Here is a 12,472-nt window from a genome sequence, read left to right on the forward strand (position 1 = left end):
TTCACGCACCCATTGACTTCAATGGGTGCGTGATGCGCGAAAAACTCTCAAATATAGAACAGGTCGTGAGTTTTTTGCAGCTGACTAATGTTGCACAAAATTCACGGATTGTCTGCACTGCCCCATAGACTAATATAAGTGCGTACAACTCGAGTGAAAATCCTGCGCGTCGTACGGACGAATAACACGCTCGCGTAAACGAGGCCTTAGCAACACTTCTGTATTTGCGGATGGCTATTCGTATTTGCGGACACACCTCCGTAGCCATCTGCAATTTTGGCTTCCCCCATAGACTTCTATGGAGGAGTCCGTGCCGCAAATGCGGACCAAGAACGGACATGCTCCATAAGGCACCATGCACACGACCGTGCCCGCATTCACGGCCCGCGATTGCGGGCACGGCCGGCCGCCGACTGACAGCCGCATTTTCGGGCCGTGCTCCCATACAAAGTATGGGTGCACAGCCCGCAAAATGTAAAAGAACGGACATGTTCCATAATTCCCGGAACATTTGCACGGCACGGACACCCTTCCGTAGTGCTACGGAAAGGTGTCCGCGTTCAATGAAAGTGAATGGGTCAATTTTTGCAGACCGCAATTGCGGACCGCAAAAACTGAGTTTTTTTTACGGTCGTGTGCATGGGGCCTAAGTCAATGTCACCAGAACCCATTTCTTCTAAGACTAAGGCCGGATTCACACGAGCGTGTGTGTTTTGCGCACGCAAAAAACACTGCATTTTGCGTGCGCAAAAGGCACTTAACAGCTCCGTGTGGCATCACATAGGATGTGCGGCTGCGTGAATTTCGCGCAGCCGGCATCATTATGATACTCCGTTTGGATGTTTGTAAACAGAAAAGCACGTGCTTTCGATACGCCTGAAAACAGCTCCGTAATTTCAGGCGTATTGAACGTGTACGTGTAAACATACCCTTAGCCCTAAAAGTCATGTGAGGTCTTCCTGTCTGGAGGTGTACACTACCTGCCACATTCATTTTTGCCCCACAATGCCATTTATAAACCAACATTTTTGGAAACCAGTGCAAATAAAAAAAGGAGGTGTTGACAAAACAAACAATTAGGCGACTTATTTCATTTTCTAAAGCTGGCCATACATAGAAAAGTTGTCCAAAATGGCCAACCATCACTTAAAAATGATAAGCGAATAATGGTTTGTGATGGCCGACGGCAGACTACCGTATGCCACAACACGTGATCTGTCAGGTTGGATCTTTTCGGACGTTGTCAGCGGATTATGACCGATCATCTGCCACTTTGCACAAGTCCACTGTCGGTTTACATTTTTTTAAAACTACGTCCAATTATTATAATTAGCGCCATATAATACTATGCTGCAGCAAGAATGAGTAGATGCACAAACCTTCCCCCTTAAATATCAGCTGATCATCAGGGGTTCAGAAACTGGACCTGCAGCAATCAACTGATCGCCAGGCAACTGCATTTTAAAAGTGGGTCATGTTGAGACAATACCTTTGAATTGTGGTGGTGGGAGTTCCATCTATTAGACAGTCATTACATTTCCTATGAATATGCCATGAATGTATTTGGCTGATATGTCCCTTTAAATCGGAGGTCAATGGATTTAGAGGAAGGGAGGAGCAGGTAGGGAATGCGATGGCCATGGTTTAGCTTTTTATACAGACAGGCCGGGTCTTTAGAAAGAAAAGAAGTGCACGTTTGTTTACATTTAATGACTGCGGTGATTACTCTTGGTCTACTTTATGTACTAGTACTTCATCGTAAAATGCAATCATACAGGCTGCAAACTATGAGAATGTCGCAAAGGTTAGCTGATCTACGGCACATATCTCTGTGATCAGTAACCTAGTCCTCAGTTCCTGTTTCCACTTCCAGCCCCAGCATGGCGCGCAATCACTTCCGGGGTTACGGAGCGCAACCAAGTATCTTAAACTTCACGGGGTTTTCTCGTTTACATTATCTACTCCCGGCGTTTGTTGTGCAACGCTCTAGGACGGAGTAGGATTATATATAAAGAGAAAACATAGCGATTCGTTTATATAAAAAAAAACATCCAATCACTGACGACACCTCCGCTTAGAAATGCTGTAAGTATATTTGCTCAGCCCCCCTAAAAGTTTGAAAAAATGGTTTGGTCGGATGAAGGTGACCTTGATTAAAGCTCTGGAAGCAGAAGCCATAGACACGCTGGGGGTAGTTGTGTACTGCGTGTTCCCATGGTGCTATACTGTCACCTCCAGCACTAGTGTATACAGATTACTGTCACAACCAGCTATGGCGACCCAAGTCTGTGCCCAGAGTCCGCTATCTGACAGTGTTTTGCTACAATAAGCTGTATTTAATTACTGCAAACCTATTATTTTCAGCCTGTGCTATTTATGGTTTTCCTATACATGGAATTCTAGTGTTTTGTAAAGAAAAATATGGACGGTAATTTTCACACAGTGTTCAAATCACAGTTTATTGCAGAGATTACTGCAAAATGTAAGCACTTTGCCACGGTTTCCCGCAATTTCGCTGTTATCGCAGCAATAAACCACAATTTCACTTCACCGTTTGAATATACTCCAAGGCCTTGTTCACACAATGCAGACCTACAAGGCCTTTCTTTATATATTTGTTCCGTTCCTGGTTTCGGCTTAAGAAATACTGGCAAAATCCGTAGCAAATCTGCACTGTGTATTTAAGGCCTGAGGGGGCAGTCACACGTGGCAGATTTTGTTGCAGAAATGTTCTGCGACTGAAAATCAATCCCATTCATCTGAATAGAATTTGCCGAAATCCATGTGCATACTGCAGATACAATCCTATTCAGATGAATAGAGCGGATTTTTAGTCGCAGGAATTTCTGCATCATCCTTACAAAAACCGATAATGTGAATCCAGCCTAAGGCCACATTCACATGGCAGTATTTTGAACAGTTTTTTTGCTTCAGTATTTGTAAGACAAAACCAGGAGTGTATCCATAATATGGAAGAGGTGCAAATCTTCCCACTATAAGATATCTGTAGGTTCCACTCCTGGTTTTGGCTTCCAACCACGGATAGAAAATGCTGCGTTGACTCTGGGTCTTGCGGTTGTAAAGCTGGGTTCAAACGACCTATTTTCAGACGTAATTCGGGGCGTAAAACGCCTCGTTTTATGTCTGAAAAAACGGCTCCAATACGTCGGCAAACATCTGCCCATTACTTTCAATGAGCTTTACGATGTACTGTGCCGACGACGTGTCATTTTACGCGTCGCTGTAAAAAAAAGGAGCGTAAAAAGACGCTCTGTAAGGCTATGTTCACACAGAGTTTGACGAGTTTTTTTTACGCGGAAACCGTGCAAAAAAAGCGTCAAAAACGGCCCGAAAATGCCTCCCGTTGATTTCAATGGGAGCCAGGGGCGGTTTTCTCCCGCGAGCGCTAAAACCGCCTCGCGGGAGAAAGAAGCCACATGCCCTATCTTCGGGCGTTTCCGCCTCTGACTCCCATTGACTTCAATGGGAGGCAAAGAAAGCGTATTTCGCTGCGTTTTATGCCCGCGGCTCAATGGTCGCGGGCAAAAAACGCCACGAAAATCAGCGTGCAGGGAGATGAAAATCTGCCTCAAACTTCCAAACGGGACACATTTCTGGCATAAATTTGATTTTCTGCTTAAGAGGTCAGAATGTATCAAATTTAATGACATGCGCCTTTTCGTAAATTTGGCGCAAATTAAAATGGAGGTAATTGAAGTGACCATTAGATATTAGCGATTGTGGCAATCCTCTATGTTCCCGACTTCAACAATCAACGATTTTCAAGACAAATAAGGCCCAGTTCACACTGAGATTTTTTTAAACACAGAAAAAGTCTGCCTCAAAATTCCTTTGGGAATTTCGAGGCAGATTTTGATCTGCCTGAGCTTTTTTGCCATGGTTTTCATGGTGTTTTCTGCCTTTGCAGCTAATGCAATGACCGCAGGCAAATAAAGAAGCGGAAAACGCTCGGAAACAAGCGGTTTTACCTGCCTCCCATTGATTTCAATGGGAGGTAAGAGATGGAACCTCGGCAAGAAAGGAAATGTCGCTTTTTTTTCCTGTGAGCGGCAAAAAGTCACCCGTGGGGGAAAAATAAAATGCCCCTGCCTCCCTTTAGGATCAATGGGGAGCGATTTCGGGCGGTTTTTGACAATGATTCCGACGCGGTTTCCACGTAAACAAAAAAGGGTGTGAAAAGAGCCTAAATAAAACAACCAGACGCTGACAACATATAGTAGCGATCCATCTACAAATGAATAAGGGATAGAAAAAAAGTGTCAAAAGAACTTGTATAAACACGGTCATATTTTTCTGTAATAACTTAGAGGTAATGCACCATACACATTTGTAAGCAATTTATTTTTATTAAATAAATGTACTTTGTGTTTAAGCAACTTTACAGCTTTTATGCATCCTGTATGCGTATAAGCGGTATAGTACTAGCTCAGCCGATTCCGTCAGTTCAGCAGCCCTGACAGCTCAGCTGAAAGCGGCTCCTGCATGTCTCTGATGCAGGATCCAGCTAATAACAGTCACATCTAAATTATGAACCCGATCTCAGCCAAGCCGTCAGTGCAGCTGTACTGACGGAATTGGCTTTGACAGAGGATACATAGAAGCTGTATTTAAAAAGTAAAAAAAAAAATATATATATATATATAATGTGATTTGGATGCTTAAACACACAAAATACTCATTTAATGAAGAAAAATAATAATTTGCTTTCAAAAGATGTACAAAGCTTTCAATAACACGATCTACGAGGAAATACCACAATGCAGCAACATGTCAAGTTCCAAGACCTGGGGAGATCGCACAAAGAGTCCCATGGACCCACAATCGTGTGTGATCATTAGGAGGGACCACACAACAACTGCAGGCCTGGAAGGCAAAGATGAATCATGTTTACAATGGCAAATAAAATTGTTCTGCACTGGTGACCATTCCAAAATGTAGCGGAGGGTGATCAGATCTGGCTGGAGTCATGTCATGCCCAGCACAAGCGTCTTTGACCATTTGAGTTTACACACTGCACAAGTCACTGGTAAAATGTCGATCGTCATTTCTCAAAATGCAGATACCAACCTCAGGCCTGTGATTCTGCAGTAGCCACATTGTTGCCCACTTTACAGATCACGGACAAGCGGCTGTTTACAATGTGACCACAGTCATTGCCCAGTGCAGGCCGCAAGCAAACAGCAGGGGAATAGTACAGGAGCAGGAATACAAGGGCATTGTAAGAGTCTCATAGCAGCACCACTCCCAAGGGCATCAAGTCAACATTGTCCATACAGCAGGGCATCAAGTTGCTAGGCGCGCACATGCCCATACAATCACAAGGCGCATATTGCGTGTAGAATCCAGTTTGCAGTATGAGAAGATTGTAGAGTCCTTATCTTCTCATTATAATCTTATTGATGCCCCCAGTATTACAGGGTCTGTCTGGTGAAAATACATGTGAAAGTAATGCGGTATTACAGATCATACACCAGAATACTGAAGTCACCAGTTATGGGACACCTTGCCCTTTATGTACAGTGCAATGTGTGTCAATATAACCAGATCGTGAAAGATCGCCGGCGCTTTTCTCTCCCATTTTTTTTTTTTATATAATGGTAAGATCACTGATTCACATTTTAGGAATGGTTTTGAAGCCCAGGATTAGCCATCAGAAAGAGAAAAAAAAAAAATATCTTTATAGATTGGACAGCCACAATGACAAGTTACCCGTGTATCAGTGGGCAAAGCCTATATTCCATCAATGTCAGTGCCACCCCAGCATGGGTGCACTCCGATCTGATCGTCATATACTATGTATGACATATAACAATAATATAGATACATGGAGATATCGATCATCTGTGTTACCCCTGCAGACCTCTATGTGTCAGCTCTAACAAGTGTCTCCTGTAAGTCATACCCTCCACTGCTCTATACTAGTCGCTTACCGCAGCAGGGCCTCTTGTCGGAGCAGTGTGCGGGGGCAGCGGGGCTCTGCACGCCGGGCTCCTCCGTCTTGCTCACCATGTCCTCTGTGCTGGATCTCGCTGCTGGAAGGACAGAGCCGGCCGCTCAACACATACACACACACGTGGTGCAGCTGTAACCTCTGCCACCCGACCTTCCAGATCAGACTCCAGCAACGGCAGCCGCTGAAGGACAAAAGTCTAGCTGCCTGCTGACTCAGTGAACGCCTTAAAGGGACAGGACTATTTTTTTCCCTTCCAGAGTAGTTACGTATAACTGGTTCAGTCTAGTCACCGCAGATGACGGTCCCTGTTGGTTTATTCAGAGAAACTGAGCAAATAATGTGTAATAATTTGTACAAGGAAAATATACACAGTAAAATTCAAATACTATTTGATCTATCTATACATCTATCCATGTATAGATATATAAAAGTTGGGCAACTTATGAATACATTGCATTGCTCTGGTTACAGCCTGTGGTATAGAACATAGCTGCATTTACAATAATGCTGTTTGCTCACACATGTGTCATCAGACAATGACCTATTGTTTGAATCAAGTTTTTCTTATATTAAACATATATTTAAGAATTGTTGGTGATTTTTTTTCTAGGTCATTGTATAAAAAAAAGTCCTAAAATTGATTGGCGTTTTTATTCTTGCCACATAAATATGACAATTACAAGTGCTAGAACGCACTTGTGATTGCCTCATTTATGTGGCTAGACTAAAAACGCCAAAAAGATTTTAGGATATTTTTTTATATAGATAATGGCCTAGAAATGTTCTTATTTTTTTCTTTAAAAAAAAAGCGTTTTTGGATACAAAAAATTCAGTCGACCTCTATTAATGCCTGCAAATTCTACAAACCACAGATCTGAGTTTAAAGAGACTCTGTCACCACATTATAAGTGTCCTATCTCCTACATAAGGAGATTGGCGCTATAATGTAGGTGACAGCAGTGCTTTTTATTTAGAAAATCGATCTATTTTTACCCCTTTATGAGCGATTTTAGATTTATGCTAATTACTTTCTTAATGCCCAAGTTTTTACTTTAGACCAAGTGGGCGTTGTACAGAGGAGTGTATGACGCTGACCAATCAGCGTCATGCACTTCTCTCCATTCATTTAGTCAGCGCATAGGGATCCTGCTAGATCAATATGTGCTGTCTTCTACTAACACATTAACAATACTGAAGTGTTTAGACAGTGAATAGACATTCCTTCCAGCCAGGACGGGATGTCTATTCACACTCCCGACACTTCGGTAACGTTTCTGTGGTACTTACAGCAGAGCAAGCGTAATCTCGCGAGATCACACTGTAACTGACAGGTTACAGCGAGATTACGCTTGCTCTGCTGTAAATACCACAGAAACGTTACAGAAGTGTCGGTATTGTGAATAGACATCCCGTCCTGGCTGGAAGGAATGCCTATCCCCTGTCTAAACACTTAAGTAATGTTAATGTGTCAGTATAAGACAGCACATAAGGATCTAACAGGATCCCTATGTGCTGAGTAAATGAATGGAGAGAAGTGTATGACACTGATTGGTCACTGATTAGTCAGCGTCATGCACTCCTCTGTACAACGCCCACTTGGTCTAAAGTAAAAACACGCCCAGTCGGGCATTAAGAAAGTAATTAGCATAAAGCTAATATCGCTCATAAAGTGGTAAAAATAGATAGTTTTTAAAAAAAAAAAAAGCAATGCTGTCACCTACATTACAGCGCCCATCTCCTGATTTAGAAGATAGGGCACTTATAATGTGGTGACAGAGCCTCTTTAAAGAGGCTCTGTCACAAGATTATAAGTGCCCTATCTTCTACATAATCTGATCGGCGCTGTAATGTAGATAACAACAGTGGTTTTTATTTTGAAGAACGATCATTTTTGAGCAAGTTATGAGCAATTTTAGATTTATGCTAATGACTTTCTTAATGCCCAACTGGGCGTGTTTTTACTTTAGACCAAGTGGGCGTTGTACAGAGGAGTGTAGGACGCTGACCAATCAGTGACCAATCAGCGTCATACACTTCTCTCCATTCTTGTCCATTGGTATTCACTGCGCAGCTTGATCTCACGAGATCACGCTGTGCTGTCACATACACCCACATTAACTTTACTGAAGTGTCTTGAGAGTGAATAGACATCACCTCCAGCCAGGACACGATGTCTATTCACTCTCCCGACACTTCACTAAAGTTTGTGTGAGACTTAATCACAGCACAGCGAGATCTTGCGAGGTCACGCTGTGAATGACAGCACAACGTGATCTCGCAAAATCCCACAAAAATGTTACCGAAGTGTCGGGAGTGTGAATAGATATCGCGTCCTGGCTGGAGGCAATGTCTATTCACTCTCAAGACACTTCAGTAAAGTTAATGTGGGTTTTATGTGACAGCACAGCGTCATAAACTCCTCTGCACAACGACCAGTTGTCTATTAAGAAACAAATTAGCATAAATCTAAAATTGCTCATAACTTGCTCAAAAATTATCGTCTTTCAAAATAAAAAACAGTGTTGTTATCTACATTACAGCGCCGATCACATTATGTAGGAGATAGGGCACTTATAATCTGGTGACAGAGCCTCTTTAAAGTGGCCACTGGCTCTCTTTGATAAAGGGGATTCTGAGAGGGGAACTCAGCTCACCATGCAGATGAAAAGGGCATGGTCTAGAGCTTAAATGGGTATTCCCATCTAAAAACCTTTTTACACTGCCAAATTATCAGGCAAACGAGTGTTTACAGAATGCTTGTTGCCGATCATTGTCCTGTGTAAAAAGGGCAACGATCAGCCGATGAACTAGCAAACGCTCATTCATCGCCTGATTGTATCATTTATGCAGCCAAAAATATTTTCGTTGTCAGCAGCACATCTCCCTGTGTAAACAGGGAGACGTGCCTCTGACATAATAGAAATGTATTGAGACGAGCGATCGTAGTAACGAGTGCTCGTCCCTATACTAACTCCTTGTGAAAGGAGCAAATGAGCGTCGATCAACGAGCTGTCTCGTTGACATAGGATATGCCATAAATGTGGGATAAATACAAGTCCCAGCTCTGGGACCTGCACCTATCTCGAGATTGGGGGTCCCCGCCCACACCTAGCGAGATGTCTGCTGGCTGCCGCCACAGGCGGGGAATCAGTGCAGAGGTGGTCAGGGTTGAACTATGCTGTTTACCTAACTCCTATTCACTTCTATGGATATGCCCAGTGGCGTAGCTATAGGGGTCGCAGCGGTCGCAATTGCGACCGGGCCCCAAAGCCAGGGGGGCCCGCAGCCCCCCACACCACATCAATAAAAAGTTACTATAGTAACTGGGGCCGCGGGCCCCTGTTACTATAGTAACTGACAGTACTTACCCTCCTGGTTCCGGAGCGCAGCGGAGGTCCTGACGTCACAGCGCTATGCACCGCGCACAACATCCCGACCCTGGATAGAGTCAGGACATCTGCTCCGGCTGAAGATGAGGATAAGATTAATATCCCTGTCTGCTGAAGCTGATAGGTCGGGGTCCGACTCCCGGGACCCCGCCAATCACCTGTTTTGAACGGGCCGCAGCACTCGTCCGAGAGCTGCTTCCCCTTCATTCCAGTCACTTGCTCACACTGTGAATCTGTGTCGGCGATTCACAGTGTGAGCAAGTGAGGAAAATGAAGGGGAAGCAGCTGTCGTACGAGTGCTGCAGCCCCTTTAAAACAGCTGATTGGCGGGGGTCCCGGGAGTCGGACTCCGACCTATTAGCTATTGATGGCCTATCCGGAGGATAGGCCATCAATGTTTATGGACTGGACAACCCCTTTAAGCCAACAATGTAGCAGACTTAGAGGGCACATGAGACAGGATCACAGATTGTGTGATTCTGTCTGGTGGCCCCTGTATCTAAGCCAATCACATGGTAGGCTTAGATACATGGCCCATGTGTGATCCTGTCTGATGGGCCCTGTATATAAGCCTACCACACGGTAGGTTTAGATGCAGGGCCCCAGCAGACAGTAATCTTATACAGTATAAGATTACTGTCTGCTGGGGCCATGTATCTAAGCATCTTACCATAACCACATGGTAAGCTTAGATACAGGGCCCACATGTGATACTGTCTGTTGGACCCTGTATCTAAGCCTACTACATGGTAGGCTTAGATACAAGGCTCCAGCAGACAGTAATCTTATACAGCACCAGCACAGATACAGCTCAATTTAGTGCAACCCCTGCTGTACAGGTTTGTACGGCATAAAACTACAGCTCCCAGCATGGCCCGAACAATGGTAAGGATATGCTGGGAGATGCTGTTTCACAAAAAATAAATCATATCATAATCATACCACCCATCATCTCGCTGCAGATCATACAGTGACTACAGTGCTGATTAGAGGCAGAATGAACATTTACATTAAGTGACTCACCGGTGACGTCTCAGATTCTAGTTCTATTTCTCCATCCGGTCCAGACCTATATGATGACTTCTCCCGGTCACAGCCCATTTCTGCAGTTTGCAGCTCAGATGTTTTCAGCTTCTCACTTTTCCAACATTTCTACACCTATAAATAAAGATAAAGTTCTCATTATACCACACACTACGCTCCTAATTATAATAGCGCCATACACTGCACCTCTAATTATAATAGCACCATACACCATGTCCCACACACACACACTGTGCCCCCTGTAGATAGTGTCTGCCATAGAGCCCCCTGTAGATAGTGCCCCCATAGAGCCCCCTGTAGATAGTGCCCCCATATAGCCCACCCCTGTATATAGTGTCCCACAAATAGCTCCCCCTATAGTGCTCTACAGATAGCCCACCCCCGTATATAGCCCCGATGTAGAAATAGCCCAGCCCTGTCGATAGTGCTCCACGTATAGCCCAACCCTGTATATAGCCCCCTGTAGATATAGCCCACCCCTGTATCTAGTGCTCCACAGATAGCCCACCCCTGTATATAGCCCCCTGTAGATATAGCCCACCCCTGTATCTAGTGCTCAACAGATAGCCCACCCCTGTATATAGCCCCCCTGTATATATAGCCCACCCCTGTATATAGTGCTCCACAGATAGCCCACCCCTGTATATAGTCCCCCTGTAGATATAGCCCACCCCTGTATATAGTCCCCCTGTAGATATAGCCCACCCCTGTATCTAGTGCTCCACAGATAGCCCACCCCTGTATATAGCCCCCTGTAGATATAGCCCACCCCTGTATATAGTGCTCAACAGATAGCCCACCCCTGTATATAGCCCCCTGTATATATAGCCCACCCCTGTATATAGTGCTCCACAGATAGCCCACCCCTGTATATAGTCCCCCTGTAGATATAGCCCACCCCTGTATATAGTGCTTCACATATAGTCCACCCCTGTATATAGTGCTCCACATATAGTTCACCCCTGTATATAGCCCCCTGTAGATATAGCCCACCCCTGTATATAGCGCTCCATAGATCGTCCCCCCCTGTATATAGCCCCCCTGTAGATATAGCCCACCCCTGTATAAAGACCCCTGTAGATATAGCCCACCCCTGTATATAGTATCCCACAAATAGCTCCCCCTATAGTGCTCCACAGAAAGCCCACCCCTATATATAGCCCCCCTGTAGATATAGCCCACCCCTGTATATAGTGCTCCACATATAGTCCACCCCTGTATATAGTGCTCCACAGATAGCCCACCCCTGTATATAGCCCCCCTGTAGACATAGCCCACCCCTGTATATGGTGCTCCATAGATAGCCCACCCCAGTATATAGCCACCCCTGTAGATAGACACCCCCCGTAGATAAAGCCCCCCCATAGATAAAGTTCCTCCCCGTAGATAAATTCCCCCTTGTAGATAAAGCCCCCCCCCCCCTAGATACAGCCACACACTTTTTTATTACAATAAAAAAAAAAAACTATTCAAACTCACCTTAATCCCGTTCCCACGCCGGCTGGCAGCAATGGAGACCTGCTCTCTTCTGCGCAGGTCTCCTGGGGGTTGAACGAAGCGTCTATGAAAGGCGCTTATTGGTTGGGCAGGATGACTTTGCCTGTCATTCAGCGCCTTTCAGCGATGGAAGCGCGACTCGTACCAAAGATCTGAATGGACAGGCACGGAATGTACCTGGCCATTCATGCTTCTAATTGTACCGGTGTCCTATAGACACAGGTACAATTATAGTGCAGGAGGAGGTGGCGCTGGCGCCCCACTCTAAGTTGCCCCCCCTCGGGGGGCCCAATAAGAACTTTTGCATCGGGGCCCATGAGCCTTTAGCTATGCCCCTGGATATGCCATAAGTGTCTGTGATGGGAATACTCATTATAAATCCCTTTAATGAGAAATTGTGCATTCATTCTCCACAATAACTGAACATAACTACTCTAGTATTTCAGTCTGCAAGTAGGGTGTTGACCACAGATCCAAAGTACACTGTTCTGTTTACTGCTCCTGAATGTACTTTGAACAAGTTATTTTAGGGAAGCGCTTCTAAATATGTTGGTAGCATTTTGTATAC

At 44.7% G+C, this 12,472-nt stretch overlaps 1 protein-coding gene across 1 annotated transcript in view; it reads right to left on the reverse strand.

Moving 5' to 3' along the window:
• The window catches only part of CLUH (CLUH binding protein of NUMT mRNA), a 55,002-nt gene extending 48,849 nt beyond the window's left edge, over positions 1–6,153 (reverse strand). The window contains exon 1 of the mRNA XM_075854230.1: positions 5,952–6,153. Coding sequence (XP_075710345.1) covers positions 5,952–6,030 — 79 coding nt within the window. The 5' untranslated portion in view covers positions 6,031–6,153. The remainder of the gene's footprint in view (positions 1–5,951) is intronic.
• Between the last annotated feature and the right edge of the window lie 6,319 nt (positions 6,154–12,472).

Source organism: Rhinoderma darwinii, chromosome 2, assembly GCF_050947455.1.
Source record: "Rhinoderma darwinii isolate aRhiDar2 chromosome 2, aRhiDar2.hap1, whole genome shotgun sequence".
Taxonomy (NCBI): Eukaryota; Metazoa; Chordata; class Amphibia; order Anura; family Rhinodermatidae; genus Rhinoderma; species Rhinoderma darwinii.